We start from the raw sequence: 24,820 nt of genomic DNA on the forward strand, positions 1-24,820 counted from the left end.
AATCAAGCCATCATGGATATTTGCAAAGCAGGCTGGAAAAGCAAATGGCATCATGTGTCATGAAGACATTGCAGAAATTATGAGAATTATGTACATTTGGCAATGTGATTTGGAGATATTTGGAAAGCTTAAAACCAGGTTATGGAGGATCACATTGTGGTCTATAGTTTGCACAATATTTACCTCTGTCCATATAAGCCAAAAGAAGATCTAGTGGGTCCTGTAATAAAGTCATTGTTATTAAATTGTTTTTCAAATATGCAATGTCGATATGCAATATTCACTTGTGCAGGACAGACTTTGTCATTCTGAGCAAACTGCCAAGGAGCTGATTAAAAATATGATTGCATAATTCTGTATCTTTCCATGCTTGTTAATTAAATACAAACATTTGTATACCAACCTTTTTAAAGCACAGTTGCTTCAAACCACAAAGCTTTTCATTTTGTCAGTATTCAATATTCAGTTGCAAACCTGTTTTATTGCCTGCTTTTTCTTTATAAAGGAAAATGTCCAGTGGACTCCAATGAATTTAGTTTCTCCATCTAGAACTGAAAGTTTAAAATACAGAGAATAATTAGCTAGGGCATTTAGGGATTGGGTAATAGGTGGACATCTATGTGGTTGCTTCCACTTTTCAGTGCTTCCTAAAGTGATTATATAATGATCCATTACTGCTAACCCCATACCTTTTAAAAAGTCAAATTTTAATTAAAAAAAAAAACTTGTATTGTTCATTGTTGTTAATATTGGTGCCATCGTGTAGCTCTTGGGAACAAACTGTCCAAATGTATTTGCAGCAGGAAATATATTACAAGGACTATGTCAGAAAAGTTTTGAAAAACATTTCAACATTTATTATGGATAGGCTAAATCTAAAATAGAACAATGGATGTTGGTTTGATTTAGAAAGAATTATGATAGATACCTCATAAATTGTTCTGTAGGATAACAGTTGATTGTTTCTTATTCTGAATTTGATGTATTCCTCACAGAGTTAGGATTATATGAGTTGGGTGCTATATAAATCATATTTATTAATTAATAAATAAATAGAATGCTACAAATCAAGGATAGTTAGTACTTTATATCATTCGGCATTAGACATTGTGTTCAATAATCTAAGTATAAATTCAGTTTTAGATGTTCAGTAGGACGAATAGAAAGCCAATGCTTTTTGCTCAGAATGCTCAAATTCTATTTTTGCAGAATGAAAAGAATAAAGTTAAGATGAATTTATATAAAATGTAATCATAATTAAAATGAATTTATGGTTTTTTAGGAAGAGAAGTTCCAAATGATGAATAGACTAGAATAGACCGACCGGACCGACCGGACCGGACCGGACCGGATCAGACCGGACCAGAATAGAATAGAATAGAATAGAATAGAATAGAATAGAATAGAATAGAATAGAATAGAATAGAATAGAATAGAAAGATAAAAGTAATACAACCATACTATGTGGGTAAATAGACATTAGGCAGTACTGTGGGAATTAGGTGTTCAGCACTCCAATGGCATGAGGAAAAAAACTGTCTCTGAGTGTAGCTGCTTTGGCATGCAATACCCTATAGTGGCATCCCGAGGAGAGAAGTTGAAACAGTTTATGTCCAGGATCTGAAGGTCTGTAGATATTTTCTCAGCCCTCTTTCTGGCTCGTACAATATACAGGTCCTCAGTGGAAGGCAGGCTGGTGTCAATTGTTTTTTCTGCAGCCCTAATTATCTGTTTAAGTCTGTATCTGTACAGACTTAAAGAACAGACATATCCGTACAGACATTTATAGAAGTATAAATGACAGACTCAATAATTTCTCTGAAGAACACTGTGGAAGTGAATTAGCAGCTTCTTGAAAATTGATACAAATTTTCAAAAATCTTGTTCTTTAAAAAAATAAAAATCTCAAGAATGTCTTGTGTACTAGATGTGGGATGTATGATGTATTTCTAAAGTAGTAAATGGGGGGTACATGGGGAAATAGAGACAGCAAGGCCCCAGTTCTGTCTTCCAGGCAATTTTTCTTGGACCCCCCCCCCCAAGTATTATGCTACTTTCCATCATGCCTGAAATAGAATTCAACTAGGGATTCATTACAGGGGTGGGTTGCTACTGGTTCACCCCAGTTTGGGTGAACCAGTAGCGGTGATGGTGGGAGGCTCCGCCCACCTACCCACACATCATCAACAATGCTCTGTGCATGAGCAGAACCTTCTATGCATGCGCAAAAGCACCTCATGCTCACACGCTCCCAATAGCAAACCAGTAGCACTGGGATTTGAAACCCACTACTGATTCATTAGTTTTTGTAGCTGAAACAAAACAGCCAGTTCTTTGATTCAGATTCAACTAGTCTGAGAAACAAACTCTTGTTCAAGCAAAACAGGTCCCCTTATTCTCTGTGTGGTAAAAAATGATAAACACATCATGGCAGTGAGAAAATCAGTAAAACTAAATTCCTTTTTATCTAGAGACTGTTCACAAATGTAATTGATAAACTGTGTAATCTGTTTTTTACAAGTATTTCTTTTCCACATCAGTTAATTATTGTTAGCTGATTCTATAGCATCTTCTTTTAGCATTGATTCATTCTTGCTGCCTATCAGGCAAAGAATAGGAATATGTTAGTTCAGGTTGGACTCCTGTTTTGTTATTCATATTGGTCCTATAGCCTAGCTCAGCATTTTCTTATATGCTGTTTCTAACCTCGCAGTACCTTGTATCAACATAATGCAAAGGAGTTGTACATTTGCCAAAAGATGTTCTGCCTGCAGCAATCATCTCTGCATTATACCCTTCATTTATTTAACAGGCAATTTTGATCTTCGTACTCTTCCCTTGGTCGAGTGTGTGAAGAAATAGGTTCCAGCAGACTCCTAATAGTATTTTCATAAAAAGGGTTGTAAGAGGTGCTGAGCTCAGGTATTGTCTTACAGGTTCTCAGTGATTCAATAATCACTGTGATTAAATTGAGCTAAGAGTTTCCATTTCATTTCATTTATTAAATTTTTATACCGCCCCTCTCCTGCAGGACTTGGGGCGGTGAACAGCCAGGATTAAAAAACATACAATATAAACATTAAAATACTTTAAAAAATAATTAAATCTATATTGGCTTCCCCCAATTTAAAACCCCTTACCCATAAAATTAACCAATTAAAAATTAAAAGTCTTCAGAGCCCGGCGAAAGGTCCGGAGGTCCGGGATCAGTTGTATCCCTGGGGGTAGCTCATTCCAGAGGGCGGGTGCCCCCACAGAGAAGGCTTTTCCCCTGGGGTCGCCAGCCAACATTGCCTGACTGACGGCACCCTGAGGAGACCCTCTCTGTGGGAGCGTATTGGCCAGTGGGAGGTTATTGGTGGCAGAAGGTGGTCTCGTAAATAACCGGACCCTAAACCATGGAGTGCTTTGAAGATGAGAACCAATACCTTGAAGCGCACCCGGAAGACCACCGGAAGCCAATGCAGCTTGCGCAGGAGAGGTGTTACGTGGGAGCGCCATGTTGCCTCCATAAGTACCCGTGCAGCTGCGTTCTGCACCAGCTGGAGCCTCCAGGTGCTCCTCAAGGGGAGCCCCATGTAGAGAGCATTGCAGTAGTCCAGGCGGGAAGTGACGGGGGCATGAGTGACCATGCATAAAGAGTCCCGATCCAGAAAGGGGCGCAACTGGCATATCAGGCGAATCTGATAGAAAGCCCCCCTGGCCACGGCTGTCATATGCTCTTCTAAAGACAGCCGTGCATCCAGAGGACATCCAAGTTACGTGTCCTCTCCGTGGGGGCCAATGTCTCGCCCCCAATAGCCAGCGATGGCACCAGCTGGCTATATTGGGACGCCGGCAACCACAGCCACTCAGTCTTGGAGGGGTTGAGTCGGAGCCTGTTCCTCCCCATCCAGACCTGCATGGCCTCCAGGCACCGGGACATCACTTCAAGGGCATCATTGGGGTGGTCTGGGGTGGAGATGTACAGCTGGGTGTCGTCAGCGTACAGATGGCACTGCACCCCAAGCTGATTCCAAACTGATGCTTAATCAGGGTAATGTGAGGCAGTGCTGGAAAAGACACCTAACAGGAAAGTTGCAAACAAATAAAAGAGAAGGTTTTCAACGTGTGCTGCTGTAACCTTGCTTTAAAATTTTAAAACTGTGAAAACATAAAACACAGTGTGGAAATTATCTTCTAGCCTTTTGATTTTGTAATTTATAATTAAACACATGCTATTTTCAGGTTTCTAAACTGTCATAATTCCCACTAATGTCCCTCCTTCCCTTTCTCATTTTTTTTTCATGCATGGAGCAGACCTGAATGTCAATCATACACACTTCAGTGTTTTTGTTCAAAATTCAGGGACGGAATTTGAAGTAGCTGTCAAACATTCAATATTTATTTATTTATTTATTTATTTATTTATTTATTTATTTATTTATTTATTTAATTTTTATACCGCCCCCTCTCCCGAAGGACTCGGGGCGGTGAACAGCCAAGATTAAAAAACATATAATATAAACATTAAAATACATTTAAAAGAAAATTAAATCCAAAATGGCTCCCCAATTTAAAACGCCTTACCCATAACCCTATAATTAAAACAAATTTAAAATTTCCACATTTAAAAGGGGGAAGATTTAGGCCAGGCCGGCTTGATGAAATAGAAGAGTCTTAAGCACGCGTCGGAAGGTGCACAGATCCGGGATCCTCCGTATCTCCAGGGGGAGCTCGTTCCAGATCGTAGGTGCTCCCACAGAGAAGGCTCTCCCCCTAGGGGCCAACAGCCAACATTGTTTGGCCGACAGCACCTGGAGGAGCCCCTCTCTATGGGAGCGTACTGGCCGGTGGGAGGCTATTGGTGGTAGCAGGCAGTCCCGTAAATAATCAGGTTCTAAGCCATGGAGCGCTTTAAAGGTGATAACCAGAACCTTGAAGCGCACCTGGAAGACCACCGGGAGCCAGTGCAGCTCGCGCAGGAGAGGTGTTACATGGGAACTCCACGTCACTCCCATAACCACCCGCACGGCCGCACTCTGCGCCAGTTGGAGCCTCCGAGTGCACCTCAAGGGGAGCCCCATGTAGAGAGCGTTGCAATTTAGCCTTAGTTACTGCAAATGTGGCCCCAACAGAATATTATTTTTTTTATTTTTTATTTTTTATTATTCATATTTCTATGCCGCCCACTCTCCAAGGACTCTGGGCGGCTTACACCAAAGACAGTATACTAAATAGCATATTGCCTCCAACAATCTGGGTCCTCATTTTACCCACCTCGGAAGGATGGAAAGCTGAGTCAACCTTGAGCCGGTGAGATTTGATCCGCTGATCTGCTGAACTAACAGTCAGTTGAAGTAGCTGCAGTACTGCACTCTAACCACTGCGCCACCTCGGCTCTCGAAATACAGTAAGTCGCCCAGAATTACCCTGTGGCAATAGATAGATAGATAGATAGATAGATAGATAGATAGATAGATAGATAGATAGATAGATATGCAGGTGCTAGCAGATCATTAGTTGATTTATATATTTATGCAAGAATTATGAATATACTTTCACAATTTTGCAAAATCATACACTGGAACAATGCTCTGTGATCCATCTGTTCACATTATTATTTGTAAATGCTCAGTGAAGGCACAAATAAGTATGTATTCCTTTTTTTTTTCTTTACTCAACCTTACTTAGTTAAAGTCCACATATCTTAAAGTTGCCAAGGTTAAGAAACACTTGTCTAGTCACAGATTCTAATGTCAATTTATGTAGTTAGTTTGTATGCTTCTGATTGTTATTATATTCATAGCAGCTGAGAACATAAAGCATTACAGCATCCATGGTATAAAATTTATACAATATTCAAAAGGGATCCACAAACAAAATATCAAAACCTATTTCAATATAATGACAATATTTTAACAACAGTAGGAAAAACAAGAAAACAATAACAACAACAAACTTCTGGAAGGCCAGCTAGCAAACGAGACCATGCTAGCTGAAAAGGGAGAGTTCTAGAGCAGGGGTGTCAAACTCGCATCGTCATGGCAGCATCATATGACATATCGGGACATTTTTCTCCTTCGTTAAACTGGGCAGGGGCGGGATCAGCACATCCAGTCTGTGAGCCGCGAGTTTGACACCCTTCTTCTAGCGCATACAGTAAGTGTCATGTTGGAGAAATAGCATTTTCTGATTTTAGCTCTCCCTAGTACATAGAAATGGGGCACCAGCAGCAAACCTCCCCCTCCTAGAAGGATCTTACTTGGTTAAATTGATTCAGATGGAAGTAGCAGTCCTGGAGGTATATTGCCACTAAGCCAATATAGGGCTTTCTCAATCAATTTGTTTGAATTGCACCAGGAATTTATTGAAAACTAATGCAGGAGATGCAAGATAGAAGGAACTGTTACATGCGTGTCCAAGTTTGGCTTATGGTCACTCATTCACACACTCACAGCCCTATAAAACAGCTACACGAATAATAGAATAACAGTTTTGGAAGGGATGTTCAAGGTCTTTTAGTCCTATCCTCTGCTCAAGCAGAAGATCACTTTCAACCACACACTAAGGCACAACTGGTTCTTTAGAATACATGGAGACCCAGTGAATTTAAAACAACAGTAAAACTTTACAATCTTTTAGACAGGTTTCCTGGCTTTGGGCCAGTGTTCTTATGGGCCTCCTTGATCTTTAGGTATGACAACTTCATCCTAAGCTCATAGAACATAACTGTAATATATATGAGCCAATCGGCAAATAGGCTGCTGCATTTTGGATCAACTCTAGTTTCTGAGTAATCTTTAAAGGCATCCCCATATAAAACACATTGCAGCAATCCAACCATGTAGTGATGATAATATGAATCATTATTGTCAGGTCTTCCTGCTATAGGAAAGATTACACCTGTCTTATCAGCCAAAGATGGATGATGTCAAGACAATGCAAAACAAAACAAAACAAAACTCCAGTCATTTTAAAGCTTTTTAAAAGTCTCTGCAATGTCCCATAGGCAGACCCTGCCAAAGTGAACATATGAACTGAGCATGTTGGTGTAAACCTAAGAAAACTCTGTAGATCAATTAAGGAGCCAAAAGCTTCAATCACAATTTGTACAAGTTGCCAGTCATCCACTTTCCAGACTGGGAAGAAGCATTGATGAAGTAGTGTATTATATAATTCCTTTCCTCCCCAAACCAATTCTTCCCTGAGCTGCCTTGGAGACTGAGGATTTATAGAGCCTCAGAGTGTTAAAAATTACATAGGGATGGTGGCGGTGAGTGGGCAACAGGACCAAAATAGTTGCCACTGCAATCTTATGAGTTTCTCAGGGGTTGCTGTATCCATAGGATTTCCTGGTGGATTCTAATCCTTTTTTCATTCAGTCAGCATTATTGACTGAAGCAGTAATTACCAAATAAACATACAGTGTGCAGGTAGGCCTTGACTACAACCATTCATTTAATGACCGTTCAAAGTTACAATGGCACTGAAAAGAGTGGCCCTTTTTCACACTGTTATCATTGCAGCATCCCCATGGTCACATGATCAAAATTCAGACACTTGAAATAGCGGCTAGAGTTGTTTTTGCTAAAAATTGGAAAGGCAAGAAGACACCTACTGATGATGAAGTTATTAAGAAAATTATGGACTGTGCTGAAATGAGTAAATAGACATTTGAAATTAGAGAACAGAAAGATAAACAATATTATTTGATTTGGGATTTGTTTTACCAATGGTTAGAAAATAAAGCATGGAGATGAAATATGAAATATGAAATTAATGTAATGATAAAATAATATGAAGTGTTTTCTTATGATAAATAATGGTTAAATGAGTATAATAACATAAAGCGATATGTAAAACTGTTAAATAAGAGAAATTAAACAATAGGTAATTTTGGATATGGGATTGTGTACAAAAGAATTTTAACCGATCGACACACTGTCTGTGATTGTATTTGAATGATGCTGGTTTTATGTTTTGTTTTTGTTTTAAATATTTTTTTTTCAAAAAGAAAAAAGAAAGAAAAGAAAATATAATAATAATAATAAAAAAATTGGACTCTTGGCAACTGGCATGTAAGTATAGAGGTAGCAGTTTCCCAGGGTCATGTGATCACCTTTGGTGACCTTCTCACAAGCAAAGTCAATAGGGAAGCCAGCTTCACTTAACAAGTGTGTTACTAACTTAACAACTGCTGTGATTCACAACAATTGTGGCAAGAAAGATCATAAAATGGAAAAAAATGTGCTTAGCAACAGACATTTTTGGGCTCAGTTGTGGTCATTAGTTAAGGACTGCCTGTGAGTCGTATGGCTGAAGTCATGCTCATAGTCCAACAAATTCCCCAACTGTGATAGTCTAAAATGCAACTACCTGTTTGGTCATAAATTTTTGTAATCACTTTGTTGTATAATCAATAGGAACCCTGTGTTTTGCATATGTCTGGCATAAATTTGTTTCTTGTGGCTTAGCATAATCAGTGTTCTGAGACAGGTTTGAGATTTTTCTACAGCTCTGAATCTAAATCTGAAATATATACATACAACAGCAGAAAATACATTAATTTTATACAGGTAGCCAGGGTGATATTTTTAAAAAAAAAGAAAAAGAAAAACAAGCTACAGGAAGATTAGTTTGTTAAATGTCTGGGAATGTATTTCTGATCAAAAATATATGTCATGCAGAGCCAATTTTTGCTTTTCATTTCATCCAAATAATGTATAAATATGAGAAAGAAGTATGTTGATTTTGACAAGACAAAGTCTAGAACAAAGTGAATAGACATGAGTAGTGGAATGTTTTGTGTGAATAGGGACTTGAATATTGATTAATAAATACAATAAGACTGATATATAATGGAAGTAAGGTTTGATTTAGAATAAATGGATTTAATATATAAAGAGTCAAAACCAGTAGCCAAATGCAAGTAAGGCTTAGGCCCAGGATATCTGTCGGACCACCTGCAACCAGCATCGACCTCCCATCACCCGGTGCGTTCTCACAGAGAGGGCCTAGTCAGGGTGCCGTCGGCTAGATAATATCAGCTGGCGACCCCCAGGGGTAGAACCTTCTCTGTGGGTGCGCCCACCCTCTGGAATCAATTTCCCTTTGGTCTTCGATTGGCCCTGGACCTTCGTACCTTCCGCCGCGAGCTTAAGACATGGCTGTTTAAATGCCCTAGCCTGGACTAATGGGGTCTACTGCTTTAAATTGGTTTTAAATTGGTTTTAGTATGTTTCAGTATGTTTTAATGTGTATTTATTGGGATTGTTTCGCTGATGTGAGCTGCCCTCAGTCCTTTGGAGAGAGGGCAGCATATAAGTCCAATAAATAATAATAATAATAATAATAATAATAATAATAATAATAATAATAACCCAAAGGGCTACCCCGCTATTTAGAAATTCTAAATTTGCCAGACTTGAACATTTTGACTCTACAAAAAACCACCTTACTCGGAACAGCTTACATCCTCTGACGATATCTTAACAGTTCCTAGGTCCTTGGTTAGGACTCGAGCTGCTGAGCTATTAACTAGCCTCAAAGGCTGTGAATCTCACTAAAGATTAACCAATAATAATAATAATAAATACACAGAGATAAATCTTAAAAAACAGGAGGAAGGAGAGCTGCACTTACTGCTTGGGCATGGGGCTGAACCCTGTCTTAGTCAGGATTTTTGTTTTTCTTTGTTTATTTTGCATTAAAGGTTTAACACATACAAAGGAGGGAAAGTTAGACTTAGCAGAAGTGTAATGTAATTTAAATATAGAGAGAAGATGTTACTTAAGAGTTATGTGGAATAAAGCAAGACATAGGGTCAAGAATACTGAATTAATGTGGATAGAATATGCATGTGATTGATAAGTACAAGAAAAATTATATTGAGATTGATCATAAAGAAAGAGTGCAGAAAAAAATCACATTACAAAAAGAAATATATAGAAGAAAGAATGAAGGAGAAGACCATGAAAATTCTGTTTGGATTGAACAGGGGAATAGGGTTATATTACTTTGTGAGCTGCTCAGGATTGTGGTTATAGTACAGGATGCAGGGCTATATTTCTCTTTTAAAACTAGCTGAATACATGCCATTAAGAACACTGGCATTCTGATACTGATGTCCTTTCTATGTGTTCTGCAAATCCCCCCCCCCCAAAAAAAAACAAATCTTCATACTTTTGCAATACAGTATCAGATTTTAGCTTCTGCATTTGCCTTTATACAATAACTGACGACTGGAGACATAGTAGTTTCCCAATCAAATGAAATATATATAATTAAAAAAGTTTCACTGGGTTATGCACTGGACCTTGCATAATAATATACTTTTTTTGGAACGACTGGAAAGTAACAGTTCAAATTGCTTTGGGAATATGAGAAATCATAATAGTCATTGCTGAATGACCTAGCAAATAATAAAGCTATTCATTCCTGAGTAATCTGTGGGTATTTAACCATATAAATTTCTCTTTCTATTAAGGAAAAGTTCTCATGGCAGCAAAGAAGAATAAAATAAATGTGATATACCTTTTGCTAGATGTGAGGTACTCAAGAATTTATTTGTTCTTTCAATCTTACATTGCTTTGTAGAGAAAAGCAATTGTTGCAGTTGTTGAATTTCTACTTTAAAGAGTTCATGTTCCAAAAATAGATCACATTTAAATGGCTGGGGGAAATACACTTTAATGTAAGTTATACTTTCTATTAGTGGAAATGATTTTGAGGATAGAGCAAAAATTTGCCTGCAGCTTGATCAAAGTAAGAAAAAAAAAAGTAGCATACATCATTTTAGATTCATTTTCCCCCCATCTAAGCTTTTCATATTATCTGAAAATAGTACTTCTGGCTGAATTATACTCTCATTTACATATTGCACTGTAATTGCCTGGTGGGAGATTTATTTATTTATTCCAGTTTTGGCACCACCCAATACCAGAGTAATTCAAGAGAGCTCACAATGTAAGAAAACTGAATATAAAGACAATATAATGAATAAATACAATATATATTAAACCCCTCTAACAAGGGGAGGAGCATCTTCCCTACCTCAAGGCCTGCAGGGACTCACAGGTCCTTAAGACCTTCTGGAATGCCAAGGTCAGACCTGTTCAGATCTCAGGGAGGACCTATTTATTTATTTATTTATTTATTTATTTATTTATTTATTTATTTATTGGTTAAATTTATATGCCGTCCTTTTCCGGAGACTCAGGGCGGCTTACAATGCGTTAAGCAATAGCCTTCATACTTTTGTATATACCTGCTTAGTAGGGCTTTCGGCCCCCCCAAGCAGTGTTCTTTTTTATACAAAGTCAGCTTATTGCCCCCACAATCCAGGTCCTTATTTTACCCACCTTGAAAGGATGGAAGGCTGAGTCAACCTTGAGCCTGGTGAGATTCGAACTTGCAGTAATTGCAGGCAGCAATTACTGTTAATTGTGGGGCGGCACCATTACAGAGAATTTGCCTTTCCTGGTGAATTCAGTTTACGTATCCAAAGAGAAAACTAGGCCAGTTTTGGAAAACTTGGGGCCAAATACTTAAGGAAGATTTTGGGACGATGCCAAAGATGCTGTGAATGATCGAAACCCCTGGAAAACACTTGCTGCCCAATGCGCTCTGCATAGGAGATGACGATGATGATGATGATGATGATGATGATGATGATGATGATGATGATGATAAGGACAATGTACTAGTATGCAGTTACTGATCGAATAGAAACCGCAGGAGATAATCACCAGATAAATAGGTCCAATACCATGTAGGTTTGCTAAGTGAGAAATGTGGTAAGTGAGTTTTGTCTTGTTTTATGCCTTTTCTTGCCACATTTGTTCAGTGAATCACTGTGGTTGTTAAATTAGTAACATGCTTTCTTCTGTGGGCATACATATCCTAGGAGGCACTTTTCCCCCCAATAATGAAGTGTTCCATCCTACTGTTTCTTTTTTTTTTTCATCCCATAGACCCAATCTTAATTTAACCACATAGAAGGTAGAGCCTTTTAAAGCATTTTATTGGAATATTTGCAAAGTTTTCTTCCTGATGTTGTTTTTAGTTGGAATGTTTTTGCTTTTGGAAAATCAATATAGGCTTCATCCTTTACAGGAAAAGTAATTGGTATTTCCTCATTTCTCCAGAAAAACACAAAGCATCCTTGGAACTATTCTGACTTTCTTCTAGTCCTTCAATTTAGAGTTGTGTTACAACAAAATTCTGCAATGAAATCAATTTACAGGCAATTTTTTTTGCCCCAAATTTACTCCAATTCATTGATATTTCATTTTCTCTTTCTGTTCAGATCTTTGATAATGTCTCTCAGTCACTGTATTAATCATCCAAATATTTTTGTAGCCCATCACTTAACTTTCCTTTTGCTCAGTAAGCATGTTCTTTTCAGTTTTGTTTTTTTTAAAGGCTATATTCCATTCCTTGAACTTATCTGGTTATTTCTGCTTTCATTAATGATTCAGTTAATCTTTTTTGACAAAATGGGTGGACATTGTAGTTTTCTTGTATTCTATTGATCTCTTGTTCAGCTTAACCCTCTGGAAAACATTCATCTAAGTTTTTTTTTTTTTTAAAGGGGTGTCTTCTAAAGTTTTATTACTTGCCATATTATATCTATCATCTCATTCCTTTATTTATTACCACCGTGTGTGTGAAATATATTATTCCGGATACAGAAGAAGATAGCAAAGACTTTTAAGACTGCAGCACTACAATTAATTGCTTGATGAATTTTTTCATTTCGATTGATGAACCCTAACTTTGTGTAATTACATTTTGTGGTATTTAAAAGTTGTTCTGTGATAATATGTACCACGTTCTCCACTATGCATTTACCATATAAGAAAGCTGAAGATTAAGTGGGTGGTAGTGTATTGAATTTCATACTTTTGTGCAAATGGAACATTAAACCGAATCCCACAAAATACAAGGGTTTGAGTGCATGTATTTATTTATTAGCTGCAGTTACATGAATCCACACATAACTAAATTGAGAATAACAAGTGCACCTGTATCTTATTTTCAGTGAACTATCATATCTGTCAAAATATGTCATGTATTATTAGTTTACAAGACCCAGATTAGGCATACTAATAAAGACTAACAAATGGCAATGGAATCACATAGCCTTCCCAAATGTTGACAATTAGCCAGAAAAGTACAACTGTCAGTCTGTATAGACTGGACATCTCTTTGTTGTTATTTTTTGCCTTTAAATGTAATAACAATAGCAAGTAGAACCAACAGAAGGGTTTTCTTTTAAAAAGGAGGAGGAGGAGGAGGAGGACAGTGACAACAAAATACAATATATCAAGGGTTTTCATATATGCATTTTTGAATGTAAAGTTTTACACAGCACTTGTAATAAAGTGCTGTGTAAAAAAAAGGATCATTGTTTACATTTTTGTAATAAAGGATCATTGTACAGTATTTTACTGTAATAATCCTTGCCATACTGTATGTCTGTAACGTCAAAGAAACTTCTGGAAAGTCACATCTATTTGCTTTCTTTGAAAGTTAGTGGAGCTCAAGCATTTCCTTTATGGAGCACCATAAACACATACCACATTGATTATACTCTTTTCTTAGCACAGTCATTATTTTACGTATTATTGTGCTCTTATTATCCATTGGCCTTCTTTCATTTTGAGTATCATTTTACAGCATAAAACTGTGCTTAATTCCATTCTTTGTTGTTGTTTTGTAGTAAAGGTTTTTTGTTTTTTTTAAACACACAAACAAACATACAATGCATCTTTTCTGAACAGAATATTGGCCCGGTTTTAGATTTATACAGATTTTTGTTCATCTTTAACACCATTTTTATATATTCAATTTTTCTCATATTATTTATTCTCTCTAATTTTAAGAAACCAATATTACCTTTCATCTTAACTTCTCATCCTGATATAGTTCATTTTTTCTTTTCCCTCCTTAAAATTTGAACCCCTAAATTTAAATTCACATAACATAATACCATCCCCAATTATTACCTTAAATTCTCTTATTCTAATCACCAATGATTCTTTTATCAACTATTAAATATATTCAATAAAAAAATCAATTAAGTATCAGTCTTACTCCAATACTTCTACATTTAAATTCATATAACATAATACAATTCCCAATTATTTTCTTAAATTCTCTTGTTCCAATCTCAAATAGTTTTTCTTTATCAATTGTTCCAAATAATACACTTCAACATTTTTATCAAAACCAATTAAATATATCTAATTAATTCATAATCCAATATTATTTCAGCTTTCTGTTCTTATTTAGTTAAATTCCAAATATATAATTAAGAATATTTCATTTATTACAATCCCCTTCATTAATTAAAAATATTCCAATTATTACATTTCTTTTTCTTTCCCCTTCTTCTTTTTTTTATTTTAAAATCCTGAACTCTCTTTTCCCTTTTTCTTATCTTCCCTGTTAATCCCAATGTAATCATTTTGTTTTTTAAAATCATAAACTCTTCTATTTTGCTGTATCTTTCCCATTACTTTCCATCCCTTTTTCCTTTTTTTAATTTTCTCACTGATAATCCCAGTGTAATCATTTAAATTTTTTATATTCTTTCTATCCCACCCTCTTTTCTTTTTTTTGTTTCTTTCTCCTTTTTTTATTTCTTCCATTATTAAACTCAATGTAATTTTTAAAGTTCTCCTTTTTATTATTACTACTATTTAAATCATTTAATTTTCCACAATCAATCTCCTTGTCTTTGTCTTCTTCTTTATTATCAGTTTTTATATAGTTTTTTTTTAATTTGATTTATATGCCACCCTTCTCCGGAGACTCAGGGCGGCTTACAATGTGTTAAGCAATAGCCTTCATACTTTTGTATATTTTATACAAAGTCATTTTATTGCCCCCATAATCTGGGTCCTCATTTTACCTACCTTAGAAAGAATGGAAGGCTGAGTCAACCTTGAGCCTGGTGAGATTTGAACTTGCAGTAATTGCAGGCAGCAGATGTAAGTGGATGTTAATAACAGTGCTTTAATCTGCTGAGCCACCAGAGCTCCTGTTCTTTCTAAGTTGATATTGAAGATTTTTTTAATCTTCCTCCCTTTAAAGTTTCCAAATTAAAAAAAGAATCTTTTTGGGTTCTTAGTTCTTCTAATTTTTTTTTAAAGTTCTCCAAGTATTTAAATCCAAAACAGACAAATTTCTAACGGGTTCTGTTGCTTTATCACTTCCGTCTTAATCTTCTTCTTCCCTCCTTTCCCACACCTATTAGCCACTATTATAGCACCAGGAGATTTACAATTGTTTTAAAAATCTTTTTTTCCCTTTCTGCCAATGAGTTAAATATCACTCATCCGGCATCAATATTTCGCTCAGTTCTCTCCTGCACATTGCTTGGTCCAGTTGCCCCAGTTTACTGGGGTCATAATGCCCCCCTCCCCCCCCACTGCAGAGTCAGAGAGAGCTTCCTCTGATCTCTGAGGAACTTGCCTTTTCCTCTTGGTCTTCCGAGGTGCCTCTCTTACTTCTCTGTCCCTACAGGACAGATCTGGTCCAAAGACCCCTCTGCAGCGGTTCATCAGCCCGGGATTTTGCGGGGCTCATTAAAGGCCACTAATCCCCGACTGTCATGTCGCAACGCTTCCAGTCAAATTCCTTAATTCCCTACTTTGTATGCATACATACATACATACATACATACATACATACATACATACATACATACACTTCATGCATGCATATCTTTACTTCAGTGTAAAAGAATATGATTTGTGAATTACTTTTAATACCTACATTTTTAACACTGCCATAAAAATAGATGTGTCTTTTATGCCTGTGTAACATTTTCATATATGATCCCCAGAAGCCACAAATATATTCTTAAGTCAACTATGGATTGCACCAGTAGTTCAAACTTCACAAAAATAAAAATCTTTTTGCTGTTTAATTAAATTTCACTTTCTATTTGCATAGTTCCCCTTAAAAACATATTCATTACAGCATTGACAAAGAACTGGAAATATCTAGACAATATCTTGTTTAGCTTTGGGATGTATTATATTTAATTTTACTTTTTCTTTTTTTAAAAAAATCGCATTTCATTATTTCCTCTTTTTCATCTAACTGCTTTAGAAATATTCTCAAAATGTCAAATAACGTTTCTTCTTTGTTAGTAATTTTGTTCCTGTTAACAACCATATTATAGTACAGAACTTGATTTTTGAAGTCCTTTTATATAATCAAGAAATGTAGTGGAACAAGTCAGCTTTGCATTGTTTTTAAGCTTTATCTGTATACTTCTATCACTAATAAAGGTAGATATTTGTAGCTCAGGGTTAAATAGTTGTAGCTCAGGACCCCTCACTTCTATAACTTTAAAATATTATATTGTATTTTTTTAAACATATATACATATTTTCCAGAATTTTAGGAAAATTATATGTATATAATTACACTATATTTCTTTTTATTAATTAAATATTTCTGCCTTTTAACACTTTTACATGTCCATGTTAAATATATTTGCATGTGCCTTTTTTCAGAAATCTACAGATCTGTAGGGACTTAGTTTTACTTTCAGTTGAATATATACCTGTCAATATTAGTTGTTGACTGTCCCCATCCTGGCATTTTCCAGGCTATTGGCCAAGCTGGTACTTCTCAAATAACAATTAACACCTCATTGGGGTTAGATAAGAGTTGCTTGTGGCTACGTAGGGATTCTAGGTTAATGCCTCTTTTAACTCTGCTCCCAGCCTCTACTAGTCCTTCTCCTACATCTCCAGATACACTGGTAATTTAACTCCCAAAAATTTGACTCCTGGTGACTGATTGGACAAGTTACTGGAGTCTTCTTGACAAGATTTCTGGAGGTATTTTGTCCTTGGCTGCTATTACCTAGCAACTGGCTCAAAGTCACCAAGCTGGTTTCATGCCTAAGGTGGAACTAGATAGAACCAGGGATGGGTTCTACTTACCTTTACTACCGGTTTGCAACAGGAGCGTGCATGCACAGATCGTCCATTATGATGTCCGGGTGGGTGGGCGGAGCCTACCGCCACTTTTACTACCGGTTCACAAGAACTGGACAGAACCGGGAGCAACCCACCACGGGATAGAACTCATGGTTTCCTAGTATTTAAACTGGTATCTCCATTACATCAAACTGATTGTTTACATACTGTACATACATCCTGAAGGAAAATGAAGCTGCTGTTAAGTGTTGTTATACATATCATTCATAATACAAATCTTATTGGCTTACCAAACTCAATTGGCTTACAAATATAATAAAACTACTGTAAATAAAATATTCTTCTTTTATTTCAACATAAGCTGGAAAAGATCACATTTTGCTGTCTTGGCTCCTCATAAATTTCCAGCTCAACTGTTATGATGATAGCAACTGATATCATGATTTGGACAGTTGTTTATGCAATGATATTGGAAGTCACCTTGATTTAGAATTTAGAATTATTTTCAACCTGTGGTAAATTCATATAGCAATTCATATCCTAAATATTATTTTTAATTATTACTGACTAGGAATAACATGGGGTGCACTATGTTTTGCATTAAGAGCTGCAAAATTACTCACGGTGGTATCTTGTTGTTGATCTGACACGAAAGATGCTTTATTTAATTCTGAGGACAAGTTTCAAATAGGTTGTTGTCTGATTGCTTTATTGATGCAACAAAGCAAGTTTTCTTTAAAAATTAATTCATGCAGGTATAATTTTAGTTTATTGCAATGGAAAGCTTGGGAAGCAAATTCTACACAAGAAAATATTTCAAAGTATTGCCTATTACATTTTCCAATGGAAGTTATGCCAGAAACAGAAGTTAAATCTTCAGTTAATATATATTTCAGATTTACATATTCTTCAACTTTTAATACACTCTTAATTTCCAAATATGAAGAAAATGTCCAAATGACTATGAATCATTTTGTATAAAAATACTCTGTATAACTCTAAAATATTTAGATATATTTATGGAAATAGTATGTTCTGTGTTTATTTATATGTATAAATATGGCAAAATATTATCTATAAAGTCATTGTTGGAACAGAATACTAGTCCTACTAGAGTCTGCCAGTCTGTACCATCACAGCTGTGATTTATCCGGGTGCACATTCTCATTTATCTCTAGTTATACAGTATGTATGTGCAAATCTGTTCAGCATTATAAAGTATGAACTTATGACATACAAGCATTTATTTCCCTAGGTTAACAATTATTCAGAGAGTATAAGAAAAGGAAAAAAAACGAAAAAGGAAGTTGCCAATTGCCATTCACTTTGAATGAAATCACAAATCATTGTTTATATTCTTAAAATTTAGCACCAGCATCTTGTGACATCTATGGTAGTTCATAAGATCAACACTGCACAATACTATATATGGAATGACAGGAAACTGAATGGAGGGGAACTATTTTGCAAAGAATACACAGGCAATTAGATAAATATAATGTCTCTTTTCAGAGGCATTTAAAATACAGTAGTCAGGAAACAGCTTCTACCTGTGTCAATGTGTCAGTTGATTTGCTATTAATTTTTAATGTGACATATTTTAGGTTATTCAATTTATACAATAGTAGTTACATTCTGAATTTGGAAACATTTTAAAGCTTTCTTTTCTTAATATATATGCTAGTACTGCTAGTACTGTAGTATGGTAACTGTTTTAATCCATTTTGTTTTAATATGGCAAAAACTTCTTTATCCAATAACATGAAACTCTAAAGTTATAAACATTCAAAACATCCTTATTAACTGTTGCTGCTTTGTGATAAGATTAAATATTACATTGTACATTTTCTGCAATTTTATTCTGCTTTAAAATGTACTTCTTTACAAATAGTTGATTGTTAAATGTAGAAAGCATATAAACATTTAAACAGATGGAAAGAGGTGAGTTAATAAATGAAATGTTAGGGACCTGACTAAGTAGGATGAAGCAGAATAGAGCTGACAGGGACCTTGGAGGTCTTCTAGTCTAACCTTCTGAACAAGGAGGAATCCTGTACCATTTCAGATAAGGGACTATCCAGTCTTTTCTTAAAAACCTCCAGTGATGAAGCACCTAAAACTTCTGAAGGCCAGCTGTTCCACTGGTAAATTGTTCTCACTGTTAGGAAGTTTCTCCTTACTTATTTTTTTATTTTAGAAAATTTATATTGCCGCCTACTTGCTCATGGTGACTCAAGGTGGATAATAATATAGTATAGTAGTATAGTATAGTATAGTATAGTATATTAATGTATTTTAATATGCGTTTAATATGTATTTTAACATGTTTCTTACTTGGATTGAGATTGTATATCTTAATTGTTGTGAGCCACCCTGAGTCCTATGGAGATAGGGCGGCATATAAACCTAATTAAAATAAAATAAATAGTATAGTATAGTATAGTATAGTATAGTATAGTATAGTATAGTATAGTATAGTATAGTATAGTATAGTATAGTATAGTATAGTATAGTATAATAATATAATATAATATAATATAATATAATATAATATAATATAATATAATATAATATAATATAATATAATATAATATAATATAATATAATATAATCAATATTGCCTTTTGGTGCTTGTGAAATAAATTGATCCCCTCTTTGTGGCAGTCTCTCAAATACTGAAATACTGCTATCATGCCAACCCTAATCCTTCTTTTCTCTAGACTAGCCATACCCAATTCCTGCAACTGTTCTTTATATGTTTTTGTCTCCAGGCCTTTAATCATCTTAGTTGCTCTTCTTTGCACTTTTCCCAAAGTCTCAACATCTTTTTTGTAATGTGGTGACCAAAACTGGATGCAATATTCTAAGTGTGGTCTTACTAAAGATTTATAAAGAAGTACTACTACTACTTCACGTGATTTTGATTTCATGCCTCTGTTTATACATCCAAGGATTGTATTACTGTAGCTTTTTTGGCTGCTGGATGATTTGTGTGGGAATCTGAAAGCCAATTTCCCATCATTAGAACTTTCTCTATAGAGTTTGGTCTTCACATTATGTGTCAGGTATGCAAAAATTTGAGCCTAGTCATTTGTGCTTCAAATGAGAACTCTGGGTTGATTTGTTCAATGATCCATTTGCTTATTGTCTTGGTTGTTCATGATGTTCTTAGAAATCTTCTCCAACACCAAAGTTCAAAAGCACTTTTCTTGTACTGCTTCTTCAAAGTCCAACTTTCACTTCCATAGAGTAACACAAATAATACCACGGCTTGCACTGGTCTGATTCTTATAGTCTTAGACATATCACAGCATCAAGATTGGTTTACCAATTGATAGACAGGTCATATTTGTTGACTGTTTGTTTATTTACTGTTGATCCTAAAAGACAGAAATTATCTACCTTATTGTGTCTTGATTGTCAATTCTAAAGCTGCTTTTGATACCTTCCATCCTTAGTTTGATAATTTTAATATTTATTTTTAGTCCAATTTTTTTCACTGTGCTACTTGATTGTTTCTTTAATTGAAAATTATAGAAAAATTACCAATTAAATTTGCACACTGCACACTTTCAGTTTATCCTTTATATCCAGATTAGAGTAAGCACACACCCAATTAGCTCAGCTAACAAAACAAAAGATAGCTTGATGTTTATTTATTGTGTGTGTATGTGCTTTTGAGTCAGCCTTGACTCCTGGCAACTGTCTGGATAAGTCCCTACAGTTTTCTTGGTAATATATATGATGTAATTGGAGAGAGATGGTCTTCAGATGCTATGCCATGAAGGGCTTTAAAAGTTAAAACCAACACCTTGAATTGGACCCAGAAGCAGAACAGACTCTCAATCAAGGCCCAGATGACCAGGCTCAAATTTTCTTATGTTGGACACATTATGTGAAGACCCAACTTTAATGCTCTAATGCTGGGAATAGTGGAAGGAAATAGTGAAAGATTGACCAAGTACAAGGAGGATAGACTCAGTTACAGTAACAATGAATGTACAGTTACAAGACTTGAAACCACAAGTTAGGGAAAACATGTTCATGGAAAAAAAATATGTGGTCACAAGGAGGTGAAAAGAGCTTGATGGCACATAATCAATCACAAAACAGTCATATACCTTTATGGAGTATCCACAACTATTAGAATTTGCTGAGCTCAACATCTGAAACAATGAGCTATTGATCCAACCATTTTTCTAAATCTAAAGTATGCCATTGAAGTTGTTTGGCTTTGAGGGACAGGTAAAGTGTACTATTCTATGTGACTTCCCATTATTTTACATGCCAGAATTTCTTATTTCTTTATGGTGATTTCTGCACAAAAGAAAAAGACACAAAGAAAGAAGTGAGTAAGAACAAAGAAGGCAGAAGGTTATGTGCCATAATTTTCTTTCTTTCTTTCTTTCTTTCTTTCTTTCATTATAGTGTTTAATTCAACCCAATTCCTTTTTAGAGACACTCACTGTTTTAGAGAAGCATTGAATTGACTGAAGTATACTTTTCTGATTCTAATAGGTCATAAAGCTTGCTTTTGAAGAATTTGAGCTGGAAAGAGGATATGACACTCTTACAGTAGGAGATGCTGGCAAAGTGGGAGATACAAGAACAGTTTTATATGTGTAAGTGCATTACATTATTCATTGGAAATTCTATTTTGCTTCTTTTTCCAATTCCTTAGACTACATAGCCAATGATTTTTGTCCCAATTGTATTAGTGGGACTCACCCAGTGAGTTAGAACATTTCTGTAGATTGAATAGAATCTTTGCAAAATTACAAATACCCCAATACTTTTCTAACTTTCAACTCTATTGTTTATTTGTTTTTTTGTTTTTTTGCAGTCTGACAGGCTCCAGTGTTCCTGATCTTATTGTAAGCATGAGCAACCAGATGTGGCTCCATCTACAATCAGATGACAGCATTGGCTCACTAGGATTCAAAGCTGTTTATCAAGGTATGTTTCAGATTGAATTAATGTGAAATTGTTTTGAGAAGAGACATAAAACTAATACATCAGAAGCCATGCTGCCAAATGTTCAGGAAACTTATATATACATACATACATACATACATACATACATACATACATACATATATTTCCTCAGGTTTTCGCGGGTGTTTGTATGTAGCTCTTTGGTTATTCGGGTCTTCTCCCCCGTAAAATTGGAAGTGTCTTGGTGACGTTTCGACGAAGTCTCATTCGTCATCTTCAGGCTGGTGTTCTCGGCTTCGTGCTTCCAGGAGCAATGCTATGCTCCTGGAAGCATGAAGCCGAGAACACCAGCCTGAAGATGACGAATGAGACTTCGTCGAAACGTCACCAAGACACTTCCAATTTTACGTGGGAGAAGACCCGCATAACCAAAGACCTACATATATATATATATATATATATATATATATATATATATATATATATATATATATATATATATATATATATATATATATATATATAATATTACTGTGTTTCCCCGAAAAGAAGACCCTATCTTATATTTTTTTGAACCCTGAAATAAGCGCTTGGCCTTATTGCCATGCGCGCAAAAGCCCGATTGGCTTTATTATCAAGGGATGTCTTTTTTGGGGGAAAACTTGGTATAAACTAATTATGCAGCAAACAGAATGGTTTGCTTCTACATTATTTTTTGCTTCAACTTCAGTGCCGCTCATTTCTGAAGACTCCAAGCTGCTTTCAATTAAAAATGATTTTAAAGGGGACACTGTGAAAAAAAAGCAATAGTATTAATGAATAATACTATTATTATAATAATAGTATTATTATTATTATTATTAATGAATAATACTATTCAGTATCTTTTATAGCTTGATAGTAGTCTAGGGATGAGGTTATGGGAGACATCACTGAGAAGCTTTTGCTTGGGATCCTTATAAATGGCATTCCTTCAGATTTGAAACCATCACTAAACTCTTGCTATTCTATCATCCCAGTTGGTCAGATACAAGTTGGAAAGGGCAGTTTTGAAGATATCCAGGGGCTAAAGCCACATGGAGCTTAAATGTAGACAGTTCTCTCGAATTGCACCAAGAAGCTGACTGGCATTCAGTTCAGTTCCATACCAGTAAAGTTAAGTGAACAGTCATTGGCCATGTAAAGTCAATTACAATAGTCTTCCAGTGAGGTGACAAGGGCATGAGTGACTGAGAGCAAACTCTATGTTCCTAAATTGGCCCAAATTGGAATCCCTGTTTTCATTATATAAAGACCTTCTTGGCCACATCTTCACAAGGAGCTCTGAGTCTGTGTCCATATCGTAAATCATATAAGGAACTGTAGCTTTAGCAAATATCCAGAATATACTATATTTTGCTTACTAAATCCATAACATTCTATCCTGCTACAATTCAATCTGAGAGTGTTTCTCTTCACCCAGACCCTAATAGCTTCTATTCATTGGGTCAGCATTTCTGCCCAGCTTAGATATATAGCTGGGTATCAACAGCACAGTGATAATACCTCATTCTGTGCCTACAGATGACTTCTCCCAGTGGTTTCATGTCAATAAAGCATCAGGAGCAACAGGAGCAAGGACTATGGCACCTCATAAGTTCCCTATGAATTGGCCCTCCCACTACCACCAACTAGATGCAATCTTCAGAAAAGGGGGCTATCGCTGCAAAGTAGGACACCCCCCCCCCCCTTTCTTTGAAGAAAGATACCATTGCTGATGCTTTCAAAAGCCATTAAAAGATCAAGTAGGAGATTTGGTTCCACATCCAGGCCTGACACCCGGAGTATTTCATCCAAGACTATAATTGTAACCCAACCATTTTTGTCCTTTTTCATTGGAAATTAGTGAATAGCTATCTAAAACAAATAGGTTGAGGTGGGGCATTTATTTCAATACAGGATTATGACTAATTGGCCAATGGAAAGGTTTTACAGTCTCTGAGGGCTACGGCCTAGATGAGAAGGAAAGGAGAAAAACTTTCAGTATTTTAAATATTAGTCTTGTACTCACTGATATTAAACACATGTGCTTTACTATGGACAATTGTTAGCTATAAGTTATTAGAAGGTTATACAGTGGGTTTTTTTTCTTTTTCTTCCATGCAGGATTATCATAGCAACAAAGATGCTTTCTTTCCCATATAAATGGATTGGTTCAGGCAGTTAGAGAAATTTGTAATAACTGTATTCATTTTCTGTGGTTTCAAAAGCAAAATGTATTTTTTGAGCTATTCTGTCCAAACCTACTCTTCCTTCTCCTTCTCCATTTTTGTTTTCATATCTTGGTAATCTGGGAAGGAACTGAATATTCAACTCTAAGAGAAGATGATTCCAGCAGGCTTCATTCCATTAAGTCAAATATTGGATCATTTAATAAAACCTATATATTTATTTTAAATGGACATATAAGATAAATCTATGGGTGCGTCATTCTGAAGAATTCATAATGAACGCAATTCTATAAACAGAAAAGCTTTCAAAGGGCATCTAGCCTATGAGATATTTTTTTCAGTGCAAACAGCAGTTTCAAAGGGCCAATTTGAAACTTGACAGGACAGCAGAAAGAGTTAAATTCCCTCTCCATACTTAATGCATTCCCAGTAATTATTGCCCTCAGCTGATAAAATCTATCTGTGTAGGTATAGATAAAGATGCCCTTGAGTTAAACTCAACTGTTGGTGATTGCATCTATTTCTTTTTCTTGACAGTGTTGTAGAAATGGTTTGCCACTGCCTTCTCCCAATGAAGTAACTGCATGCTAAATGCAACAATACATTTATCTAATTAAAACAACAACAATAACAACAGCAACCTCACCATCATTCTCTCCCAGTTACAATTTCCTACTTCTAGGTTACAAAAAAGAACTAAAAATAAATATTTTATTCATTTTGTCAAAA

General features: G+C 35.6%; 1 protein-coding gene across 1 annotated transcript in view; it reads left to right on the plus strand.

The window, feature by feature from the left end:
* CSMD1 (CUB and Sushi multiple domains 1) overlaps window positions 1-24,820 on the plus strand; it is a 1,157,523-nt gene that overhangs the window by 881,452 nt on the left and 251,251 nt on the right. Inside the window, exons 11-12 of the mRNA XM_070954938.1 lie at window positions 21,465-21,568; window positions 21,790-21,902. Coding sequence (XP_070811039.1) covers window positions 21,465-21,568; window positions 21,790-21,902 — 217 coding nt within the window. The remainder of the gene's footprint in view (window positions 1-21,464; window positions 21,569-21,789; window positions 21,903-24,820) is intronic.

This window comes from Pituophis catenifer, unplaced genomic scaffold, assembly GCF_029215685.1.
Source record: "Pituophis catenifer annectens isolate HBS135680 unplaced genomic scaffold, rPitCat1.0.hap2 SCAF_1, whole genome shotgun sequence".
Lineage (NCBI taxonomy): Eukaryota > Metazoa > Chordata > Lepidosauria > Squamata > Colubridae > Pituophis > Pituophis catenifer.